General features: G+C 39.6%; 2 protein-coding genes and 1 long non-coding RNA gene across 4 annotated transcripts; 2 read left to right on the top strand and 1 right to left on the bottom strand.

Annotated features, from left to right (window-relative positions):
• Positions 1 to 1632: 1632 nt before the first annotated feature.
• Positions 1633 to 8378, top strand: hsd17b14 (hydroxysteroid (17-beta) dehydrogenase 14). Of its 2 annotated transcripts, none has more exons than XM_084744634.1 (9): positions 1633 to 1790; positions 1867 to 1905; positions 2695 to 2792; positions 3090 to 3156; positions 3253 to 3344; positions 5033 to 5137; positions 5233 to 5300; positions 5412 to 5508; positions 7288 to 8378. In XM_084744634.1, the coding sequence occupies exons 1-9, from the start codon at positions 1709 to 1711 to the stop codon at positions 7432 to 7434; spliced, it is 795 nt and encodes a 264-aa protein (XP_084600760.1). In that variant the 5' UTR covers positions 1633 to 1708; the 3' UTR covers positions 7435 to 8378. The 2 variants fall into 2 exon arrangements, with proteins under 2 accessions (XP_084600760.1, XP_084600761.1); XM_084744635.1 differs by lacking the exon at positions 7288 to 8378 and adding an exon at positions 6617 to 7281.
• Positions 8379 to 8660: 282 nt separating this feature from the next.
• bcat2 (branched chain amino-acid transaminase 2, mitochondrial) lies at positions 8661 to 24785 on the top strand. Its single transcript, XM_084743942.1, has 11 exons — positions 8661 to 9324; positions 12977 to 13048; positions 14173 to 14373; positions 14625 to 14735; positions 17392 to 17511; positions 17638 to 17801; positions 21349 to 21491; positions 21846 to 21931; positions 22258 to 22398; positions 23323 to 23397; positions 24690 to 24785. The coding sequence occupies exons 1-11, from the start codon at positions 9307 to 9309 to the stop codon at positions 24729 to 24731; spliced, it is 1173 nt and encodes a 390-aa protein (XP_084600068.1). The 5' UTR covers positions 8661 to 9306; the 3' UTR covers positions 24732 to 24785.
• Positions 22326 to 25331, bottom strand: LOC146308994 (uncharacterized). Its single transcript, XR_014772423.1, has 3 exons — positions 24851 to 25331; positions 23329 to 23501; positions 22326 to 22466 (listed from the first exon to the last, which is right to left on the bottom strand). It is a non-coding gene; the product is annotated as an uncharacterized LOC146308994 (long non-coding RNA).
• Between the last annotated feature and the right edge of the window lie 745 nt (positions 25332 to 26076).

Below are 26076 nucleotides of genomic sequence, written 5' to 3'. Positions count from 1 at the left end.
GCTGTATGATTTCTTTAAATTAAAAATGTTCCTGTTTTTCTCCTGAATTGACCTCCAGAACCTTTTCAACACAGGTCAAAACTAAACAAAAATATGTAAATGATGAGCTTCCTGTTCTCCACATTTCAGTCCTCTCTGATAAACTGTATTTTCATTATTCTTTTTTTGTTTCAAAAACCTTCATATTAATTTTCCAAGCAGATTCTTTACAATATTTTGTTTCTGTCATCTTAAAGATTCTTTTACAGGCATCCTCTCAGTCTTCTTTTATAATTTCTGTTTCCTGCCTCTCTTTGGTGCTGCCTGCATTAACCTTTGTTTCTCATAGGATCTTATACAGCTTATCTATACAGCTGAGATTTAGCTGCTTTCACTGTCTCTGTTTTTAACTTATAAAATCCAGTAACTCTGCCCCTGACTCTCAGCTATCAGACTGATTACAGTTAAAATTTTTTTTGTTTTTGTTTTTTTCTGCAGAGATTAATCCCGTGGGTGATCCCTGTTCTTATTCTGTGAAATATCTCAAGCTTCTGGATGGATCGGCACAAACAGATAGAGGGAGTTATAATAACTTCATTGATCCTCTGTCTTTTCATTTTGCACCATCATCTAGTTCAAATCTTCAATTTTTCAATACTTTGTTTTATGACCAAAGTATTGGGCCTTCAGCCTCGGTTGTACTTTGTGTTAGTCAGCAAATTATGAACAATTTGACATGCTGACGTCAGCATTTATTTCAAAGTGTATGCTCACATTTCTATAGGTTCTGTGGGCTTTTTTCAATAAAAAAATGCCTGAAAGTAAACATTAACATGAATTCAACATTTGCTCTGTTCTGAACAAAAAACATACTAAACATTTAATTTACACAACACTGGAATATAAGTATCCATTAATACATTTTTAATTGGTTAAATTCTCAATGAATGATTAATCATTTAATGTCTTTACTTTTGTTTTTCATTTGTACGTCTTTGTTGTTTTAAGTACAAGTAAAAGTAATGAGTTGAAAATCTACTCAAAAGTACAAGTACCCCCAAAAAACTACTTAATTACAGTAATTTGAGTATTTGTAATCAGTTACTTCCTCCCCTGGTTATCACAGGGACGACTCTTAGCCCGGGGCTGTCCATATCCCTGAATATGAAGTGTGAAAAGTCCCACGAGGACAAACTAAAACACCAAAGTACTCGTCAGATTTTCCCCAAAGATTGTTTCTGTCTAACTGCTCTGTCAGTGCGGTGTTTTTATATAACATATAAAAAAAATGTTTTTTTTGAACCAGGATATAGGTTGTTCTTTAAACAATAAAGTTAACATTTTGGCATCTAAATTTCCACTCTCCATGTCCCCACTTTATTTACAGTTTTGAGTGAATTTTGTAATTTACAATTGTTCTCATAGTACCTGAAGGTATCAGATCTTTAATTAATAAAGTTCACAGTTGGTCGACTGAATTTCCACTCCCCAATTGTCGGTTTTGAGCGAACTTTGTAATTTCCCATACTTGTGTTAGTGCCTGAAGGCATCAGATCAAACCCCATGATTTTGCCGGAACTTTGAACCTCACACAGCGGGTCTGCTGACCTGTGAATAGCGGATGAAGTGGCGTCGTTTCCTGCAGTTTGCAGCTTGTTTGTTTCACATCAGCTCCGTTCTTAGTCGTCTAACGGGAACTTTGACTTCTGTCCTCTTCATCACAGTCAACATGTCCCTCCGATTCCTCAACAAAGTTGCGATTGTGACCGGAGGATCCAGAGGGATCGGCAGAGGGATTGTCAAAGCGTTTGGTATGTTATTATCTTTATTTATCGTTTATTTGTCTGTGATCAGAGCTGACTGAATATTATGCAACTTTTTTTTCAGTGGAGAATGGAGCAAAGGTTGTGTTTTGCGCGATTGGAGGTGAGTAATATTGTTTTTATTCCGCTTTTTTATTATTATTGTTATTATTATTATCGTATCGTGTATTAATTGAGACCCTCTGTGAGTAAATTTTCAACTCCGTGCAAAATCGTGGGGTTTGATCTGATGCCTTCAAGTGCCTTTAGAAGTATTGGAAAGTTCACAAAACTTTAATGAGTAGATTTTCAAGTCTGTACTTTTACTCGTACTTAAGTATGCATTACACTATATAATCTACTTGATTACTTTTAAAATCATAGTTGAGTACTGAGTACATGATATCCAAACATGATAATGATGATGATTAATCGCTTGATTAAAAATGTATTCATGGATATTTCAATCATATTTTGACATTGTTTTGTCTGGCAGAGTCGTTTGATTAATAATAAATAATTAAAAAAAATAAAATGTATCTTACAAAATATTACTGATTAATTGGTTGTTAGTTTTTTCAATATTGTTTCAGGGAAACACACAAAATGTGCAACCCTAGTTTGGAGAGTTGACGGTGACATCAGAGGTTAAAAGTTACTACTCTTATTTACTTAAGTACATTTCTAACACCAGTAATTTTACTTGTAATTGAGTAATATTTCAGCAGTGTAACCGTACTTGTACTTGAGTACAGACTGTCAGTACTCTGTCCAGCACTGATTATTGTATATTGTACCTTACACTGAGTAAGGTGTTGATGTACAGACCACATGCATCTGTTAACAGGCTGCAAGACTTAGACTGAATTCCTAAACTGTGAAGATATTTTGTAAATATTTCACCGTATTCCAGGTACAGTTGGCGAGGCTCTGGAGGCGGAGCTGAACAAAGCAGGATCCGGCTCGTGTAAATTTGTCTCATGTGACATGTCCAAAGAAGCTGACATCAAGGTAAAATGTTACTGTTGTTGGTCTGGCTGTGCTTGATGTGTATTTTCAGTTCCTTTATGAAACAGTCTGATCACAAGACCTGTGGTTATTTTGTGTCTGTTCATCACGTGACTCAGATCCAAAGATCCAGATGTGCCGTTAAAACTTACATTTATTTGTAAAGTGTCTTATCTCACTGGTCAGCAGCTCTCATACAGCGTTGAACTTTGACACCTGCGTTCACTCGTCTTTCTGTTTGCTCTGCTGAGCGACTGATTTCTGTTGCCGTTGCTGTTTTCTCTGTTCTGTTCTCTGCAGAGATTAATCAGCACCACCGTGGAACATTACGGACACATCGACTGCCTGGTAAACAACGCAGGGTGGCGTGAGTCTCACACTTCTCATTTCCCTCCAGCAGATATCCAGGTCCGCTGGTAAACACTGAATAGTTCTCTATGTTTTTTTAATTTCCCGTCTTCAGACCCTCCTCATAAACCCACTGATGACACCACAGCAGAGGAGTTCATGGACCTGCTGAACCTCAACCTCATCGGCTACTTCTCAGCTGCCAAAGTAAACTTTCCAACTTGGGTTAATAACACTTAATAGATATAAATTCCCTCCATGATTTGTGACTTTTATGGAAGCAAAGAAAGATCTGACTCTCTCTGTAAAGTCCGACTGATAGTAGGATTCAGGAATTTTGTCCAGAATGACATCAGAGCTCTGAAACAGTAAAGTTTCACCAGCATTTTAAATAATTATAAATAACTAGAAATATAAAAAAAATACATATAAAATGATGCCTTCAGGGTTCAACATTTTGCTTTTCATCCAAGAGGTTTCTCCAGTTCTGACTGACTGTTTGCTTTCCCAGTTCTGACTGACTGGTTGGGAGTGTCAGGTGTTTATACTCTGTGGTGACACACCCATCTGTTCAGTGAACCGTCAGGATCACCTGGATGAAGGTGTGTGTCAGAGTTATTAAGGTTTTAAGGTTGGCAAGTCCTTGATTCACCCTGCTGTTATGTAATTTGTCAGAGTCACATGAGTGCAGGCTTCTTTTACTCGTCTCTCAAACCTTCTGGCCAAAACATGAACGTCGCTGTGTTCAGAGGCTTTAATGTGTAGGCGGACTCACCTGAGGAACTGGCTCTCCTGTGTTGTGCCATGCTCTCATGCAGTGGTTGTTTGGTCTCCCCAGTGTACAGGTCTGTGAACTCCTCACTGAACTGGACTGCATACTCTACATGGTCCTATTAAGCAGGAAGTTTCCACATTTGAGAGGCTGAAAACAACAGAAAGACATTTTAGTCCATTTTAAATAAACAAATAACATAAATATATAAATGCATAATTAAATGAATGGATAAATACCTACATAAACAAATGCTAATAAACTAATTAACACTTGAAGGCTTTTATTTAATGATTCCCCAATTATTTATTTCAGGGGACTTTTATTTCCCAGGGCAACATTTATTTATGTATTTATATACTAAAATTACTTTCTGCAGAAAACAGCATTTTCTGCCATTTTTGCATGAAAAATTACATAAGGATTGTTAATCGAAAAAGTTTAATAGTTTAATTCTTTTGTAGCGCTTGCAATCCTTGTTGTTGAGCTCTGCTATTAACAAAACAAAACAAAACAAAAACAACCAGAGTCCGGTAGTCTTAACTTCATTATTACTCGAGTACTCGGTAGTCATCGGTCAGACACACCCATGTTCCAACTTGACCTTCATGTTGATCTCAGCTGTACATACCTGTCAGGTTTAGTGACTAAATCTTGTGATGCTGTCACTGGACATCTGTCCAACCTGTCCAACACCTGGCAAAGAAGTCAGAACAGTCTCTGTGGTGCTCCTGCTGCAGAGCCAAGATGCACTCAGGTGAAAACAGCAGCAGCCGTGCAGTCAGAGCTCGTAACAGTCTGCATCATGTTATCTGTACATATCACGTGTGAGCTAATGCCAGTTTAGACAGATATAGCTGTTATCGGTCTAGAATATGGATGCACAGGGGTCCCCAAATGTCCACATAGCGTCTCTAGGTAGATCTGTCAGTCACATGATGAAGTCTTGAAATCAGCTGGCAGGAAAATTCTGATATTTCAGATATTAAAATGACATTATCAGCTGTTATCAGATAATATTTTGACCTTTCTTTGCTTCCACTGACCTCCCTCACACACCCAGAGACTCATGTGTATGTATAGAGGATCTTTGAAATGATCAGAGGTCTCTCTCTCTCCTCAGTATGCGTTGCCATACCTGCGGCAGCGTCAAGGAAACATCATTAACGTGTCCAGTCTGGTGGGAACCATCGGTCAGAAAGATGCCGCACCGTACGTCGCCACCAAGGTGAGTTAAACCTCCAGGAGACAAAGTGTCTCCACATCAACATTTCTCTTTAAATGTCAGTGGGTGGGATGTGAGTGTGATGTTTTCTCCACAAGGGGGCGGTAATCTCCATGACAAAGGCGATGGCTGTGGATGAGAGTCGATACAATGTGCGGGTCAACTGGTGAGTCCAGGTTTAAAGGGACAGTTCACCCCAATATCAAAAATACAGAACTGTGTCACTGTCTTTGACAAATCTAAAAGTACCTCGTCTCATCTTATTTTTTATTTGCAGCATCTCTCCAGGTAATGTGATGACACCTCTGTGGGAAGAATTAGCAGAACAGACACCAGATGCTGCAACAGCCATTAAAGCAGGAGAGAATTCTCAGGTAAGTTCTCCCAGTAGAACCAACACAGGGTTCCTACGCAGGGTTAGAAACGTGTGTTCAGAGTGGAAGTGATCTTTTTTTGATAAAAAGAAAAGTACAGTTGATCAGTTTTGCAGCTGTTATACGACAAAAGAAAATCTCCAGAGGCAGTGAGATTTCTTCGTTCAAAGTGGAGACTTTAATCGTGAAAAGTTAGTTTTTCAGCAGCGTTTACAGATGAAATACGTTCATCACAATAATATAGAAGAAAAGCCTCCTCTGTCACATCATACTGGTTATAATGCATAATACTGATGGTGTTAAGACTTAAAGGGATAGTTCCTGTTTATTTAGATTGAGTTATATGAGGTAGTTATTTGTAGTCAGTGCATTACCTGCAGCAGATGGACCCCAGTTTAAAGAAGCAGCAGGAGTACTGGTGAGGGAAGCTAAGCAATATCATCTTAATATTTACTGTTCTACCTCCAGACAGCCTTTTCCAGTCAGAAACTGCTGTTCTATAAGCCAAATATCTCTCTCCAAAGCCACCGTTGTTATTGTGTGACTTCAGTGAGTTCAAACCTTTAAAACACAGAAGTCCCACAATAACACAAACAAACTAATAGATCGAGGCAGTTCTGTGTTCTGCAAGAGCAAAATGACTGTTTTTGTCAAAAGATACTGGTTGCTTTATAGAGAGAAACAATGCAGTGATTTTCCCTTCTGAAAAAGTCTGTCTGACGGCAAAGTAAAGCACTGAAAATATTCTAAATATAGTGCAGGTTTAAACTCTTATTGATTTTTTGCCAACTTGGTGACTTTGTTGCCAGATTTAGGGTTAGTTTATGGCCTCAGATGATGAACAAGTTTCATGCAGGTACTTGATTAATATGCAAAAGTGTTTCTGATGTTATCTGATGTTGACTATGAATTACCTCAGACAACCCCACTTCAAAAGAGGTGATCTGTCCCTTTAAGACTTTCAGACTCCACGATCCTGCAGGATTGTTGTGTTAATGATCCAAACTGCCTCACAATGTGGTCTATTGGGTTGTAAATGTTAAACCCTTCAGTTCTGGATCTGAGAGTTTCTCCAACAAGCTGTTTTTTGTTATCATGCAAATCCCAGATTTTGTTTTCATCCCAGTCAGAGGAGGCAGCAGGGTGATGCAACAAAAAGGAGAAGTTAGACTGTGAGGAGTCCTGAAGAGTTTCAGCTCTACGTAATATCATGATGTTACCTGGGAAAAAGTTTTAATCGACTTTTCCCCAGTATTATCACAATTAATGTTACTGTTACACATTTATATACACTCTGTCTTTTCATGAAGTGTTGCTATTCTCATTTTTCTTAATTTATTAGTGTTAACAGAGGAGCAGGATGAGGAATTGTTATTTTTTACATTTCCTTTCCTCCAGTTCTTCCTGTTCATGATAATGTAGGATTTGAAGATCCACACTATACCTACATGGCATTAAAGATTGTGTACTGTAAAACAAAAAAAAGTTGAGAAAAAAGTCGGCTGATGTAAACTTGCTGAATCTGCTTGGGGTCTTGTGTAAAGAACGTGAAGGAACTTGTTGATTCCTGCCACCATTCTGCAGATCCTCATTTTACTTGGCAAATAGTTAGAAGCCACGAGGCCTTTTATGGTGCAATTGCAGCGCAGCAGCAACTGCAGGGACAGCTGCACGAGTGTAAAACACACACATAAGCACGAGGAAGTTAGGCGGTGCAACCACAAAAATGTGCCGCTGGAAAGAAGAATAAGGAATGAAAGGGTTTTCTCTTCCGAACAGCTGCTGGGTCGCATGGGGACAGAAGCTGAGTGTGGACTGGCTGCCTTGTATCTCGCTGCTGATGCTACTTTCTGCACCGGGATCGACCTGCTGCTCAGCGGCGGAGCTGAACTCAACTACGGCTTCAAGAGTCAGGTCCCATCCTGACAGGGTTCCAGATCCTGATGCAGATTCTGCTTTCACTAATGATTTACTAACATTTATACCTGGCAAAATGAGTCTGATTGTCAAGTGTAAAAACGGTGCACGGATGAGGGAAGCAGCCGTACGTCACATCCCATGACCACATCCCTCTTTGGGTGAAAACATGCACTGTAAAATCAGCATGTGTGTCTGTGGCAAACACTTCATCACAGGTTAGTTAATGATGTTACCGAGTAAATGACGTGTGTGCAGATTGTGTTTGTAGATCAAACTGAATCAGAAAAGAGTCTTAATGACAGTTTTTTAAGTTTTTATTGTGAAAAAATATGCTACCATAAAACAGCTGCTTTTAGAATGGAGTTTGGTTCAACAGCACCAAAACAGCAAAAGTGACGCATGCCTGAAATACACTCCCTGGAGATTCAGTAACATAGTTGTATATCAGGTTTGTCCACTTTGATGGAGGAAGACTAAAAGGGATTCTTTTTTATTTTATTCTCCTATTTTTTACTATTTGCTATAAAACAACGCCAATAATTGATCTGCAAAGACTTAGCATCACCTGACTGGCCAGAGGAGCTGAGCTTCTAATAGCTAAACAGTGATTTATTTTCTTTATTTTATGCATTTAACCTGTGGTGACCTCTGAATGTGTATTGACTGCCAGTCAAACTAGAGTGGTTGGTTGTTTTCCACCCAAAAAGTGGCGGAGTCATGATGCAGGAGCGAAGTACCCAGATCGGTTGCTCTCATTCATCCTGAAAATATCAAGGAAAACAACATTCATTGTATTTAACCATTTAAAGGGATAGTTCAGAAAGTTCCAAATGGAACTTTTTGGATATTAACATTTGATGTTGCTGATGGAGAAGACATCAGCATCTTTCTGAGGCTTAAAGGAAATTTCACCCTAAAATAAATAAATCACATGTTTTTACCATCTCTTACAGTTCTTGAGTAATTGGATCATGATTTATGGAAAGACAGACTTTGGTTTTTAATTTTTCAAATGCATTTTTTGTGCTTTGAGCACCACAAGCTGAGTGCCATTTAGTCCCATTATATGTTTGAGAGAAGGCAGATGTCTCTATGGCTTTTGGGTGTACTCTCCCTTTAACAGTACAGATAACCGTGAGCTCAGAAGTCACTGTTGCTCTTTTTATGTAATGTGTTGTAACAGCTTGTCAATGAGTTATAAATTAAAAGTTAAAATTTAAAAGTTATAATTATAAATCATTTATGATGCAGTCTTACTGTACAGTTGTACACGTCAGGGTTATAAATACCTGGAGTTTTTTCATCCTATAAAATAAAGTTTTGAGAGATAAGTCAGCTGCTCAGACTGTTGGCATCCTGACCAAATGTGTAATAAGACCCGCACCACTCCCCACCGATCGACCAATCAGCATTAACCTCTTTGACCTCCAATAACCTCCCTTTTTGAGTCTGCTGGTGTCCGCCAATCAGATGTTACGCTTCTGTCACGCCTTCAGTAAGTTCCTGCATGAGACTTTACTGGTGTAACCGGTGCCTGCAACCAGACGATTGTATTATTAAAGTGATTGTCTTCTATTTTTTCCACTAGCAGTCTTGTGTTTTTTTTTGTTTTTTTTTTGCAGAACAGTCCGGGCGATGTTAAATTATTAACTCAGAAATAATTGAATAAGTCATCATAAATACATGACAAAGCAGCCAGGTCAAGTGTTTCTGTTAAAGGATTAATTTCTTGAGGTTTTTTCTATTTGTGGGAGGTTTCTGTCTTCACCTCAGCTGAGCAGCGTCTCGTATTTCAAAGCGGAACTCAAGTTGACTTTGGGCTGAGTGTTTGTTTCCACACGAACAGATAATCTAGTTTATCATCGTTACGTAGCGGAGATGGCAGCCCTCCGAACGGTGAGTTCACTGATTTAATGTCTGAGTGCTGTTTATTGTCTGTTTACACTGATAGTCTGGGTAAATGATTCACTAAAATAGGTGATAAGTCGACTGGTAACCACTGAGAGAAAGATAACAAGTCCTTCTTATCTTTGGTTTTTTTCACACGGACGGATTGATGTGTCTCTCCCGCCTGCACCGAGGGTGGCAAAACAATAACAGCATGGAAAGGTCATTACACCAAACTCCATACAGAAATCTGAAAATTAAATTGTCGGCAAAAATTAACAATTCGGAAAACACTTAATTCAACAGACTCGGTGTGTTCAAGGTTCAGTGACGAATTCGGGCAACTATTTAAGACCTTAAAACATTATTCACTTTACCATATGCCACTGGCTTGTTGGACGGTGGTAGGCAAGCCACTTACATGATTTGTAGGTTATTAGTAAGCCGAATTGAAAAGCGTATCATACTGATATTTTATCGGTCATTAATATATTTCTATGTAGTTCGTAAGTGACGCTGTAAGTTAGTTTTCATTGAATTGTTTGATTTTTAAATGGAGCTTGGCGTGAGGCTAGAAGGCAGCACCCATCTCTGCAGAGGAATAAAATACCTAGAGAATATGCCCAGTGTGTATACATTTATATGTTATTGCCTCAGTGTGCTCATACTGTGCGTTTCACATTTGTAAGTCACTGTTGAGGGTAGGACGAGGTTGAAATGCTAACTAGCATTTGCTAATTCAGTTTTACTCGAATTCCAGATTTTAGGTCCAAATTAACAACAAAAAAAAGATGCAGTTTCATGCATCAGATGGACACGTGCGTGCCACAAACGTCACAGCAGATGTATTGCTTATATATATACTTAGACACACTCACGGTCGCAAAAAAGGCTAAACTTGCATCATCCATTCAGAAAAGAGCTCACATGAGGGGGTTGTGCACCCGAATCTCTGTGCAGCTTTGTGTAGGAAAGCATCAACACTGTTCACTGCCTGGAAGTGATTGGTTTGTTGATTTTTCAGCCCAATAATAACTGAAATTCTTAATATTAATTAAAAGAAAACTTGGAAATGAATTTTAAAACAATAGTAAACAGTATTGCAGTGAATCACAACTTTTTAATAGGTGTCATGTAACTCATCTAACTTGAGTATGCCAACTTCAACTACTTTTCTCACACACACACACACACACACACACACACACACACACACACACACAAGCATGGACACAGACAGAGTACCATGCAATCAAAAAGCCAAACAAATAATGATGTTCTAATGCTGCAAGTATAGATGTTTCTGCTACAAAGAAAATTCAGATTTGCAAAAACACTTGCAGGACTGTGTGTTTATCAGGCAATCATCAGCTGGAGACCCCTCAGTCATGCAGTCGTTTTATTTTTTGTCGGTCAGTGCGCATTACAAAAATGGAATAAAACATATAGAAATTTACAAAAATGCACCAGGATAACATTTTCAGTGCTCAACTAGCCATGTTTTTTTTAGCTGTCCTTCCACACAGAGCTGTGCAACAGTAAGATGGACTATAAACTTTATAAACCACAAAACTAAATGTGATGGAAGAGGAGAAGAGTGATAACAACAGAGGTCAGGTGATTCACCAGAGCGTGCAGGGCAGGTGACGCTTGCTTGTGTCTGACTACATTTTGGATTAAGGATGGCTGCAGTGAGAGACCTTATTTAAAGAATAAGATCCGCTTTGTTTAACTACAAACAGCTGTTTTACTGCTCACGCCAAACTAAACAGAATCCCTTTTGTAAAAGTGTAATTTTAACTTTGTCATTGTCAGCTTCATTCAAATTCAACCGAAACAAAAACGTCTTACGTTCCTCTTGCCACTGTTTCAACAATCACCAACTCTGGTCTAGTTGAAATAAATATTTAGTTCATGGTTTAAAGGAGTGGAGAGCGTGCAGGGCAGAGAGATGCTCCGCAGGGCACTGATATTTAGGGTGCAACTAATGATTATTTTCATCATTGATTAATCTGTCAACTATTTTCTCAGTTCATCGATTAGTGGTTTGTTCTGTAAAATGTCAGAAAGTGGCGAAAAATGTTGATCACTGCTCAGTGTGTCCTCAAAACACAACGATATTCAGTTTACTGTCATAGAGGACTAAAGAAACCTGAAAATATTCACCTTATATCAGAGATTATGGACATTTTTTATTTAAAAATTGCTCAAAATGGTTCATCAGTCATCAGTAAAGCTGGCGAATAATGATTGATCAATAATTGATAATCAAATAATCGTTGCAGCTCTTCTGGTATTGTAAGTGAACTCTAAGAGGACGCACAAATCTGATTTCACAACGCAGGTGATGAAACAGGCATTAAAACAGATTAAAGTAAACTTTTTAAAACCTGATGTCTGCTGTCTCGCCATGGGGGGCGTTAGTCAAATGTGGGATGTTGATGTTTGAAATGCATTTGTGTGAATGCTTCATTGATTCATCTTGATATTTTTTCCATGTTGTTGATGTTGGGTATTTCAGAAACAGTTCGTTGCCAAGTAGGTTTTCACTTACGTGGAATTTGCATGTGGCATGTTGGTGCATAACAACAAACACAGAATGAAAAATGTGAATAGAGATTAAAATAGATACTGTCAGCATATACAATAAACACACGAAAAAACAATGTATTGTTATTTAAATGGATGAAGAAGCTGTGCAGTTTTCTGCAGGAGTGCAAAGGCCTGACCTGGAATATGTAAGTTCACAGTTTAGGAGGTGATTACAATATGCAAAGTAGAGTCAGGTGACTGAAAACTACATTAATTTAATATGTAAGAGTGAAAGTCAGTCATGTTCATGCTTTTATGTGATATTTTGTTGTTCAGTGTAAAGTATTTTGAGTTTACATGTAATGAAATGTGCTTTTTGAATAAAATTTCCATTAAAGCGATACGATAAATACACTTACCACATCATCATTTAACTTTTGAGCCATAGTATCTGAACAGTAAACTGAAAATCTTTTTCTGTACTTAAACTGTTCTATCATTTGTCTTTACCCACTTAGTCATTATATTTGATTATTCATCAAAAAAATCTCATTGTGGACAAAACAAGACATTTGAGGACGTCATCTTGGACTTAGGGAAACACCGATCAACATTTTATGGACCAAACAACTAATTGATTAGTGGATGAAATGATTGACTGATTAATTGATAATGAAAATAATCGTTATAGGACTGTTTGGACCTTTTTATTGACCTGATGATTGAAGATTGTGACAGGATTAATTCATCGATTAACTGAGAAAATATTGACAGATAAATCGGTGATGAAAATAATCGGATCCTTGTAAACTAGTCTCTCACCTTGCATTCCTGTGTACAGTATGTGCTCCAGTCTAATTTCAGCATAGCGCTCTGCTCTCCTACAGGCGTGTTAGTAGTTACACACTGTGAGCTGCAGGCAGACTGATTGGTGCTGAGCCTCACACCCACAAACACAATGTCACAGTGTCCCTGTGTGACCTACAGGCTGGATGAATAGTTGTCTCCTGGAAAGAGGACATATCTTATTCAGTATTTCAGCACGCTGCCTAGTAAAACCTGTCTCCTCTATGTGACTGCTAGATGACTGCCACGTATTGCAAAGAGCTGTGTCATGTTTCATTTGCAGGCACTCCATGGACGACTTGTTCAGGCCCTCCCCTTCTCCTTTGGCTCACTGCGGTTCGCCAGCTCCTTTAAGGTAACACAGCTCTAACATTTTCTTTCTCACCAGGGGAGGCCCGCGTCGTCATCTGCATCCAGCTCAGTACGCCATCTGGCCTGTCTGGACATGCCTGGTGGTTTTGTCTCGGGGTGCAGGGTGTTTACAACCCCAATTCCAAAAAAAAGCTACCTATATTCAGCTGAATACAGAACAAAGACAAGATATTTAATGTTCAAACTGATAAACTTTGTTTTGTGTAAAAATACACTGATTCTGAATTTGATGCCTGCAGTATGTTCTAAAAAAGTTTGGACAGGAGCATAAAAAACTGAGAAAGATTTTGAACGTTCCACGGGTAAACAGGTGAGTTGGTAACAGGTGACAGGATCATGATTGGGTATTAAAGGGGCGACCTGGAAAGACTCAGTGGTTCACAGCATGGATGGGGTGAGGTTCAACACTTGGTGAAAAACTACAAACAGTCCAACAGTTTAAGAACGTTTGTCAACACAAAACTGCAGGAATTTATAGATTACAATCTATAATCAATCTAATTATAGATTACTACAATCCATGATATCATTCAAAGATTCAGAGAATCCAGAGGAATCTCTGCACAGGAGGGCTAACCTTACACTTTATTGGAACATGTTTCAGGCAGAATGAGGGTATATTTATAATTTAAAAAAAGGTGACTAGTTTGAACATTAAATATCTTTGTACTGTATTCAGTTGAATATGAGTAGAAAGGTTTTTGCAAATCATTGCAGTCTGTTTTTATTTACTTTTTTGGAATCAGGGTTGTATATCATTATGGAAAGAAGGAAGCAACATTTGTCTCTTCAACTTCAAGTTGCCTAGAGTTTAAAGTTTCTTTTCCCTCTCTGTCTCTCCCCTCACTGCTTGCCTGTTGTAATTATTTAATTCAGTTTAATTGCATTTAATTGAGCAGAGATGTCAGCACCTCGACTCCTGACTTTAAAACTCTCTTTGACTAATTTACCTTTTAAAGCACGCTCTGTCAATAACGATCATTTAAAAGCAATTACTGTATTCGTCGCCTGCTCTGCTCTTGTCCCGTCTCCTCCTCCTCCTCTTCCTCCTCCTTCTCCTTCTTCTTCTCTTCCCGTCTCCGGCTCGCTTGTCCGTTCCCGTCTCAGGCAACAGATATCCTCATTGAACGCAGCACAGCATGCAGTCCCAAGCCCGACCCCTCCACCTTGGTGTTCGGCAAACAGTTCTCCGACCACATGTTGACCATCAACTGGTCGGAGAAGGACGGCTGGGAGGCTCCTCAGATCAAACCTTTCCAGAACCTGTCGCTGCACCCTGCCAGCTCTGCCCTGCACTACTCCATAGAGGTGAGTAGAAGAGGAGTAGATCAGATTAGAGTTATTTCTGTTGTTTTCACTCAGTGCAGAAACTTTTGCTGCTGGAGCGCTCTGTAACCATTCAGAAATTTGGCCCTTAAACAAATTAAGTCATTGTCAGAAAACATTGAATTAGACAAAGGAAGCAGGTAAGTTTACCACATTGTTTTAATCCATGATATCAGTTGGTGACACACAGAGAGAGATTAAGTTTTTTGTGTTCCTGTCTGTCTCCTCTCCAGCTGTTTGAAGGCATGAAGGCGTTCCGTGGAGTCGACAACCACATCCGTCTGTTTAGACCCATGCTGAACATGGAGAGGATGCACCGAAGCGCCGACAGAAGCTGCCTTCCTGTGAGTTTGCACTCCACCTCAGTGAGGGTTCTTTATGTGGCTTGGCTTGACTCAGTTTGACTGACTCACTTTTCTTTAGTGAAGCAGCTGCTAAGCGGTGAACAAACACATTTCCTTCCCTATAAGTTCTTTTCAATAAAAGTCTTTTCTTATTTTGTTAAAAACTTTTACTGTGAAGCAGCAGAAGGCAGACAGTGAGCAGAGGGTGCTGTGGCAAAACAAAAACAATGGAGGATTGTCTGACGGAAAAAAGTTGAACCTGGCTCAACTTTTGCTGGACCACAGTGAAACATCATCTAGCAATCAAATGCAGGCAATCACTGTAATCATCTTCCAGAGTTTTACACCTTTCCACCATCGCAGGGTTGTTTTCTACAGAGGTCGTGTTACACCAGTGGGTTTTAAACTGTTTGAAAGAAAGGGCGAGTCAAAATCTCAAGCTACACATGTATTCATATCCGTGCAAAACAGCCACTATAACCAACAGAGGCAACCGGCACTAGCCAATCAGACGCAGAGTTTCAGAGTTTTCTAACGTTCCCCATCATCCAACAACTGTGTGAAAAGAAAGGACTGGGTTGGCTTTGACAGAAGGTTTTTTAAAGAAGAAATTTACAGTAATAAATTATAAAATGATAATGTGTCATCAGAGATTGAGGAAACATGTTAACATGAAATGTTCGCTCCTCTGACAGCAACACTGTGGCTGCAGTGTTCTGGGATGGAATAACTTTAGCAGTGTTCAGATTAATGCAAAATGTTCGCTGAATGAGTGAATGTTTATGATTAGTAAGAAATCATTAATCATCTTTTAGAAGGAGGAGATGTTTAAGACGGTGAAAGTGAGCAAAATATTAATGGAACCTGGCAGGAAGTCACTGGACTCTAAACCTTTTCAGAGCAGTGGGGTTTTGTTCTCAGGATGTCAGGCTTAGCTTTACATCGTCAGGATTTGTTGTCGCCTGTTATTGTCAATTTATGATGCTGCGTACGTCTCCTCCTGCAGTGCTCCTGCAGCCTGCCTCAGCTCTCTTGAGAAGCAACTTCATTCAACCGTAGAGCGTATATTAAATAGGAATTTAACCTATTTAATATACAGTTTGTGGCTCCAACTCACTGTTTGGACTCATTTTTGTATGTGCAGTTGCTGTATATTTATTATTATTATTATTTATATTTATAATTTGTCTCTGTATTGTGAAATGAGCATGTGCAAAGTACTGGTGTAGTTAAAGAAAAAAAAAATTGTAGCTTTTTGCATAGTTGTATATTGCAATAACAATGTGTGGTTATCACAAAATCCCACGACACACTGTTTAGGAACCGCTGTGTTAGACTTTCTAGTGATGCATCATTTTGATTGCATTATAATCTATTGTTACCTGTCTTAATTTAATAGCATTTAATGTAAGAAACACACAATAATATATACTATACAAAACAAACTTACAGATGATTCATTTATTTCCGTCTTTTATATGACTTAAGGCAGGCATGTCCAAACTGTTCCATAAAGGGCCGAGTGGCTGCAGGTTTTCATTCCTACCAAGCCGGAGCACACCAGGCTCGACTCATTTAATCACCTGATTTCAGTCTTCAAACAGCTGATTAGTCGAATCAGGTGTGCTGTAGACTGGTTGGATCAAAAACCTGCAGCCACTCGGCCCTTTATGCAACAGTTTGGACATGCCTGACTTAAGGTGATCTGTCATTTGCTGAAACCAACACGATCGGCCTCAGTGCTCTAATCTGCTAAAATGATGGTCAAATATTTATTAAGGCGTCCTCACTTTTTGTGTCTTAATGTCCCTTAATACCTGTCTAAGCACCAATAAAATCGCTGAGGTGAAAAACCTCCTGGTTTGGTCCAGTGTGCAGCAGCTGGTACAAGGTGTTTTACCAGCTGTGATGAACTTCAGCCGGAATCCAGCCGCTGCGTGATATTTTACATTTCATCTCCTCTATGCTGTAGCAGCACGTCCAGTCCAACACAGCTCCTCTGGACTTCGGACTTCATAATGTGGCTGAAATTCTTCTGTTTCTGTTAAGTGTGCAGGGCGGTGCAGGTCACATTACAGACTGCCGCCCTGAAGCTCCTGACCCTGTATGATGTTACGTAACTGCTTGGCAATATGCCCAGTTTCAGCTTACTGCCCGAATAACACCGTCCTCATGCAAGAGTTAAGACTTCATTAGGAGTTCAGGTCACCGTGGAAACTGTGAGTACAGTTTGTCCCATGATGGACGTCTGCCTCACGGGTCTGAACCATCTGAACTGAAAATGTTCAGTGTTTCTTTTCTGCAGGCAGCTCACTTGCGAGTGATGTTTCACTGTGGCCATCGTCATATGCCAGTGTGGTAGACATCATGTTATGGACTCTCACTCTCCCTCATAAAGCAGTGTCATTGGTTCTCTAAGTGTGGCTAACGTTAGCAGTGCTAGCACCGTCCACATGCTGAATGTTTGGTCGAAGTTGCAGGAAAGTTGCGGTGATTGGACAAATTGCAGGGTCGTGCAGAATTCACAGGGATTGGATGAGCTTGTTAATGTGTTAATTGTTGTTTGCAATTTTACAGCTTCCTGGAAGGACTGAATTATGTGAGAGATAATAATGTACAGTGATGCGGGACGGCTGATGTGTTTTTTCTCCTGTAGTTGTTTGATAAAGGTGAGCTGCTGGAGTGCATCAAGAAGCTGGTGGAGGTCGACCAGGAGTGGGTTCCCTACTCTCAGGACGCCAGCCTCTACATCAGACCCACCTTCATCGGAACTGAGGTGAGCTTTAGCATCAATCAGCGAGATGGTGACGAGCAGTCAGCTGCTGTCTGGAACACAGTCCTCACTAATGAACAAATTGACTTCTGAATACCTGTCTACTCCTCTTCCTCACCCTTCCTCTAGCCGTCCCTCGGCGTGTCTCGTGCGGGAAAAGCTATGATCTTCGTCATCATTGGCCCGGTGGGACCGTATTTTGCCACAGGGTCGTTCAACCCCGTCTCTCTGCTGGCTGACCCTTCATTTGTTCGGGCTTGGCAAGGAGGCGTCGGAGCCTATAAGATGGGCGGGTGAGTCTGCTGTCTTTTCTTCTCTCGAGCCCGATGCACGCTCAGTCTGATTAAAGATTAAAAACCCTCCACCCATACATCTGTCAGGTCACACGGTAAACTCAGTGCTATCCTTGTCCTAAACTTACCTCACATTTTTCCATGAGCTTTCAGCCTGATTAATGTTTAGTTTTATTTTGCACAATTAAAAGACAAAATAGACAAATGATATACAGTACATGGAGAGGCAAAAAACCCTGAGGGCTCATTTAAATTATTAAGAACTCAAAAATACAGAACGATACAAAAATTAATACAGTAACAAAATGTTTGATAGCAACAACAATAAACAACAGTGATAACAGTTTCCATTTAAAAGCAGTGATGTGTAAATGTCACCTGATTATTAGCAGAACTGACGCCTGTAAATTGTAATAATGTAAGGGTTGTCCGACCTGCTCTGTTTGTAGATACGTCTCGTTCACAAAAGTGATTAAAATGAAGAATTTCACACTGCAGAGCGTCAAGGAAAATATGACAAATCATCTGATTAGATGACCCAAAGACAATCAGGAAAAATCCTCCGCTAACAACACGCTATCAGAGCAGAGCTATCTGTGACACAAATAAAAAGTGAATAACATGAAGTTAAATGCTAAAAAAAAACATCTTGCTAAACCACCATCATAGACAGATATTAGCTCAGATATCAGCTGGGTTAACAGCTACCAAACTGTGTAAGTTGGCATGTCGGAATTTGCCAAAGAATTCCTCCAAAAAATAAATAGAAAACACCTTTTTGTAAATTGACAAACCTCAGTGAGAATTCAGATCATGATTCTAAACTGTAAATTGCATGGGTCACAAACCTGGCCCTGCATTTTTAAATATGAGAAGAATAAGAAACCAGACAAAAGTGATTTTTGCAAAATTTAAGCACCAGAACGAATGAACGCAGAGGTGAAATCCATGTGCTTTGTCACCCTGTCATGGCTGAGTGAAGCTGCTGCTTCACACCTCAGCTGTCTTTTTATTCAGCCGTGAATCTGGACAGAGTACAACTATTTGGATTTTCCATTTTGCTTATGTAGCCTGGAAAGGCAGCCAGAGAGCTGGCTGGTGTCGGCGTCGAATCTGTGCCAAAAAAGACAGACAGACACACACACACACACACACACACACACACACAGACATTGTGTCTTGTCATAGCAGGAAAAGAGGAGATTATTAATGTCATCAGTTTCTTCTCAACTCAAAATGTTCCTGTAAGAAAAGTCTCTGATGTTGCAGGAGGTGGAGAGGGTTGTGAGTATTACAGCGCTTGTAGATGCATCTGAGTTTAAAGGGACAGTTCACCCCAAATTCAGACGTGCTGTTTATTAGCTGTAGAGGTGTCTGCCTTCTCTTCAGTATAATTGCACTAAATGACAGTTTGCTTGTGGTGCTTAAAGTATGAAAAAAATAGGCCACGATTGGACGAGAGGGTCATCCTCAAACTATTTTCTTGTACCAAGATGAAAGTATTTCATAGATGAAACTGCTCAGAACAGGGTCTGTGGATTATCTTGAGTAATGGAGTCATGATTTCTGGAAAGAGACGTTTCTGTTGAGTTTCTCAATTTTATTTTTTGGTGTTTTGAGCAACACAAGCTGAGTGTCACACACTCTGATCATATTGGAGAGCAGACAGCTGATCTCTCCACAGCTTTACAACCTACACCAAAACTAAACTGTATGGATAAACATCGCAGCAGCCTGTTCTTAACCGCAGAGGTCAAAAACACTCAGGATCACTGATATGACCTGTTTGACTCGTCAAACACAGGAGGAATCACGGGACAGAGCTGCGACGACAGTTATGACACCTGTGCTTTTCCTGGTATGAAGAGTCAAAATGATCTGTTGAGCTGCTTTTCACCCTAAACCCCAAAATAACAAAGTTAGATAAGTGACGCTTTATTTAGAATATTTTCACCTTTTTACCCGTCCTTCAGACAACCTGTCTCCAAAGAGTGCTGTGACCAAAAAAACATTCAGTAATCAGTTGCAGTCCTTGTATAAAATAAAAGAATTGACATAATATCACAGTACATATATCAACACAGTATGTGTGTTATCACAGTATTCAATATATTGGTACATCCGTAAAAATAAATCTTTTCCAAATAAGTTGAGTTATGGGCCCTTCAGTGTTGTTTTGTACTGTTGATTATCTGGCCTCCTGTCATTTTGCAGAAGTGGCCTCTGAGCAGAGCAGGTTGTGTATCCCTGGTTTAAAGTGTGAATCCATGCAGTGGTTTGCTCTGCAGTTACTGCCAGAGCTCCTGTAATCTCCACTCATTCCACACAGCCTCTAATCACAGGCCTGTCTGCACACGAGTCTGGATCCTGCTCAGCTACAGTGAGGTTACATAACAACACTGAAAACCCACAAGACTCACCGAGCCAACAGAATCTGCCCCCCTCCCATCAAACCACGAGCTTTATAATGACAGTAACTAAGCAGACCTCCTCCTCCTCTGTCACATCTGCAAATCTGCACATTTCTTGTTCTTGTGAAGCATCAAGTTTGGACATTTTCGCTTAATATCCATAGTCGAGTTTATTGCAGACAGTTCATATTTGGATGTGAGTGAGTATAATTGGTCTTATGAAATGTGTGTATTTACCACACACGCGTATGGCCACACCTTAGTTTGAGAACAGTTGTTACTGTTGAGGTGATGTTACAGTTTTTCCAGTTCTCATGTGAAAGCTCTGTCCCCGAATACTCCACGAGTTTTACTCTCTGTACAAAGTTTGAGCAGCTACATGCATACAAGGACTGTTAATTAATTCATTACAAGTAAAAGTACTGGTGTTATAAAAATACTTAAGTAAAAGTGCAAAATATTCATCTCAGAAACTGCTCAGAGTATTAGTTTTTCCTTGGCCAATATTTGAAAATGCAGACAATCGATTGATCATTGATAATATAAATAAATGTAACAGTGTAATGTGGATAAGAGGACAGACTCAGAGAAGAGAAGCTTTATTTGTTTCTCAGTTAAAAACAGAAATGTGTCACTGCTCTCTGGTGAACAAACTTGAAACTTGTGAGAAACGGAAACAACTGCATCTTTTCTTTCTTTCTCTTTAACCAGAACAACTTTACACAGAATATAAAGGCTGATTGTCTGTCAGCTTGTTTGGTCTAAAAATCGATCGGTGCATCTCGAACGTTGCGACACCCAGGAAACAATCAGACAACTTTCCATTGTTAGGTGTGACTCGTCACTTGAGTCTCGACTGAGAGTTTCATTGTTTATTGAAATCCTCGCAGTCAGGAGGATCTAATGTTTCCAGAAATTTGTGGCAGGGCTGCATTTTTCTCAGGATGTTCTTTAACTTCTTGGCAGGTGTTTCCATTGAATCCTCAGGTGACATTTATCACCAGGATCCTTCCTCCTCAGCACAAACACCTGTCTTAAACACTTCTGTCTTCATTCATTTGCTTGAAAGTTGAAAGTCTGACATCTGTTTCTCACCTGTTTGTCTTTTTTCTCCCGCCTGTTTTAATCCTCTGCAGTAACTACGGTCCCACGATAGCGGTCCAGAACGAGGCGGTGAAGCGCGGCTGTCAGCAGGTCCTGTGGCTGTACGGAGAGCAGGAGGAGATCACTGAGGTCGGCACCATGAACCTCTTCATCTACTGGACCAACGAGAAAGGAGGTCAGACTCTTTTTCTCTCTGTCGGGTGTTTCTGAAACGCTGAAATAAAATTTGTTTCTGGAGTTTTCTCCAAACTCTGTGAAAAATGTAAATAAAAACAGAATGCAAATACTTTTTGACCAGTACAAAGACAAATATACACAAACTCTTAATCAGTTTGAACATTAAATATCTTGTCTTTGTGTCGTATTCAGGTGCATATCAGACAAAAAGTATTTGCAAATCATTGAAGTGTAACTTTTTTGGGATTGGAGTTTATATCTGCTGCTCCTGGTAGAAATATTTGAGCATCTTGTTGTTTTAACAAATATGAGACCTGTTGTGTGACGTGTTTGTGTGTGTGTGTGTCTGCAGAGAGAGAGTTGGTGACCCCTCCTCTGGACGGCATCATTCTCCCCGGAGTCACCAGACAGTCTTTGCTGGACCTGGCCAGAGACTGGGTAAGACAACCGGAGAGGGGGCCAAAGACGAGCTGCAACTGTGAGGCCGTTCACAGCCGGCGTTACAACGCATCTCCAGACGCAGCACACGTCCTGGCTCTACTGAACTAAACCAAACCACTTCACGTTTAAATCAAACCTCACAAAGGATGTCAATGAATCAAAATCTACACCCTGCACATTAATCAATGACTCAATATAGCAAGATCAACACAAACACAAAAGTTCAGTGCAAAACCAGAGCAACATTTATTCAAATCCAACGATCGGTCACAAACACACATTTTAATCATCTTAATGTCTGTTGCTTCCTGTGTCTCTGTCAGGGTGAGTTCAAGGTGACGGAGCGCAGTATGGGCATGAAGGAGCTGCTGGATGCTCTGGATGCTGGGCGGGTCCTGGAGGTGTTTGGAGCAGGGACGGCCTGCGTCGTCTGTCCTGTCGGCAGCCTCCTCTACAGAGGAAAGGTAGGAGTCTTCCTCTCAAGTTTGATGGTACTGTTCTGTATCCTCTGTTCTTCGGTTACTGGAAATTCCTGTGTACATGTAACAGGTCAGTAATCAGGAGTTAAGTCTCTTTACGCTGGGTGGAGATCATGCAAGAGTCATGAGAGTGTGTGTGTGTGTGTGTGCAGCTCACTGAGGCTGTTCAGGACCCATTCTGGCTCAAAAACTCACATCCAAAGAAAAGTTTTTTCATCTTAAACCAGAGCATCTGCTGATAAACTGTTAGGATCAACTAAAAGATATGAGCTTCACCGCCATCTGTGCTGTGCATATACATGGTCACTAACAAACAAATGACAGATGCAGACTTCATTACAAAGTTGACTCAATGTTCAGAGGTAAAAAACAATTTATCTGGATTATTTTGTGTCAGTTTCAGTTGGTTGAAATTATTTTTAATGAGACTGCATCACAGTTTGCTAAAAACTTATTTTGGCACTCTGCGTCCACCAGAGAGGAAAAGTTAAACTGATGAAATACTTTAATATGTATTAATATATTAAGATGATCATTTCACCTGACAAAGATCAAAACCAGAACTTTTATCGCTGTGTTATCTTAAATTTCTACAGTTTGTCTGGTCAGATTAGCAGCTGTAATCTTGGCAGAACGTTGCAGAGTGTCAGGATCCCACAGTTTTATGTTCTTAAAGACTTGTTTCTTTGGTTTGCCAGCTCATGAAAAGTCCTTTGACTTATTGACGGTGCGTCTCGGCACACAGCAGCTTCGAGACATTGTTCTGTTGTTTGCTAGCAGACAGAAACTGACAAGAGGGTGTGGCTTAAACTCGCTCCATCTGTAATCCAATTAAATGCATGTGTCACCCTGATGGTAAATCATCTGTAATAACAAGCTACAGGACTAAAATGTCTCTCTGTGTCTCAGACGTACCAGATCCCCACGATGCAGAACGGTCCGGACCTGGCGAAGAGGTTCCACAAAGAGCTTACTGATATTCAGGTGAGTGCACTTCAGTTCAGGGCGTTTGTTCTCCCAGACTCCCGGTGAAGAACGGAACAGCCTCTTCAAGCTGTTTGGTGACTCCCAGTGGCAACTAAAGGGAACTGTTAGAACGTTAATCAGACTTTTATACTGAAGAGAACCAACAGCACTGACAGACAACAGAGACTGAATCGAGGCTGCATTAACAGCTGTTTTCATTGTCAAATGATGTCAATCGACAGTTTAATCTTTGAAATGTCAAAAAAGTTTCTAACAGTCTAAGCTGTCATCTTAATTTTATTTTCTGTGGTTCAACCAAACATACAGTTCATATACAGCAGAGAAACTGCAACTAGAGAATATTTTGTTGAATATTTTTTCACTATTTTTTCTTGATAGATGACTGAGAAGATTATTCAACTCTCTAAATAGTTGCAGATTATTATTTCTGTCGACTGACAACTTATTGACGAATGATTTCAGTTTGAGAGTAGACTGTATAAAGATGGACGACATGTACATGGAGGCTGGGCTTTGACTCATATGTGAACTATTTTAACTTATTATTATGATTATTTTCAGTTTTCCATCACAGTTTGGATTAAGCAAAGACAAAACTTTGTTAGGTTCAGTAGGGCTGCATAAAAAAGATTATATTTCTATTATTTTACCAATAATAATATCAGGATAATGTGACTTTTGTTTGGGTCTGTAAGTTTTTTATCATCATATGCAGTTAAAAGCCAGTTTCCTTTACCTTCCACTCTGACTGCCACTGAACAAGGACACACAGATATAAAAGGGAATAAAAATGTTAAGTATAAAAAAAATTGTAAATTGTAAAAACTGTAAAAGTACCCAAATATAGAAATACATAAGTAAAGATATCAGGCGAGATATGAGAAAGAACATAAGTAAGTATAAATGACAAGCACACAGGACGCACAAGGTACGCCCAGTGGCAATGTAAATAAATAAATAATAAGACACTACACACTTGGTCAGAATCTAAGTAAATTAATGTTGTACTTATTGTAATCAGTTTCTGCAGCGAGCCACCAGGGGGCGACTGAGATGTTGTGGCTTCACTGTCAGGCAGCTGTCATGTCATCCATCTTTATATGCGTCAGTAGTTCACTGTAACTGTCTCTGCAGCTCTAACTCCTTTTTTAACTTTATATAACAGGCGAATTTCTATTTTAAAACTTCTCATTGTGCAGCTTTAACTTTTAAATTCACAAAAGCAACAAATTTAACATTTGCTGCTTGTTAATCTCTCTTTTCCGCTCTTCTTCCCTTGCTTCACCCAGTACGGACGTAAACCAAGCAAATGGGCGCCGCTGGTCGTTTAAACGGCCGCATTGCACATGCCAGTTGTATCAACAGTTAGTCCCATTATTCCAGTTTGGACCACCAGGAGCCCCCCCACCCCTCACCCAGTCAACCCACTAATGCACTCCTTCTTACTTACCAAGCGAGGAGACGGACGCCTCTCTCTGTCTTTGTCGGTCTTCTCTGGAAACTTCTGCAGATGCTCCAGTCTGTGTGGACATAGAAAATACGGTTGGTGGTTGGGATGTTAACAGCTCGCTTTGGAAAGCAATATTAACAACAATATGCAACGTTTTGACTCGACACGACTCCAAAACCTCGAGGTTACCAGCGAAGTAGGAATAACAGCTGTCATAGGAAGGGAAAAAAAAACACAAGCTAATGCAAGCAGCCACACGATAAAAGATGAAGATGAGCCCGGTGGAGAAATCTGTCAGACCACCATGACGACATTCAGACTGGGTCGACTTGTTAAAGGGATAGTTCAGAGTATTTGAAGTGGGGTTGAATGAGGAACTTTTAGATATATAGGATGTGTAGATTTAGGCGGTCGGACTCCAGAGAGAGTCAGCATGGAAGAGTCAGGGTCAGCAACAAAACGGATTTTAACTGCTTCTGTTTTCTTATTTATTAGAGGTTATCACATAACAACAAGGCTTCAGGGTTGCAACTAAAGATTATTAATCTGCAGGTTATTTTCTCAATGAATTAATCAGTTATTTGATCTAAAAAATGTCATAAAATTATGACAAATGTCTTGACTTGTCCAGAACCCAAAGATATTCAGTTTAATGTCATAAAAACAGAAAATATTCACAGTTAAGAAACTGGAATCGAATGTTCACTTCTTTTTTTCTTCAAAAAAATCCTATTCAAATTAGCTGGCAACTAATTTAATAATCAATTAATCGCTGAAATGTCAGAAAATAGTTCTAGTTAGGTATTTGAACGTTTTGTTTTTCAGTCCAAGAACCAAAGATATGTTTAATATGATAATGAGGAAATATATATTGAGATATATATTGATATTTGAGAGGCTGAAAACAAACAAATTTTCTGCCATTTTTGCAGGAAAAATGACTAACAGATTCTTTTTTTTTCCCTACGCAGAAGAAAGTTGCAGGATTAATTACCCTGACATTATCAGTGTTGAGCTCTGCATCAGTCGGTTCTATATTTACAGTATTTTCACCACTTTACTCTGCAGTCAGACCATCGATTCTGTCAGAGAACCGCCGTTACACGAGACAGTTATCACTCCTCACTTTCATAACATTCATGTTACTGTTGTTGGTCTTTGAATGCATCGATTGTTTAGTTTGTTGCAAACTTTAACTGTTAGTTGAACATATTAATTGATTAATT

This window comes from Lutjanus erythropterus, chromosome 19 (genome assembly GCF_056507025.1).
Source record: "Lutjanus erythropterus isolate fLutEry1 chromosome 19, fLutEry1.hap2, whole genome shotgun sequence".
In the NCBI taxonomy this organism is placed as follows: Eukaryota; Metazoa; Chordata; class Actinopteri; order Lutjaniformes; family Lutjanidae; genus Lutjanus; species Lutjanus erythropterus.
This window is presented reverse-complemented; position numbering and strand designations above follow the sequence as displayed.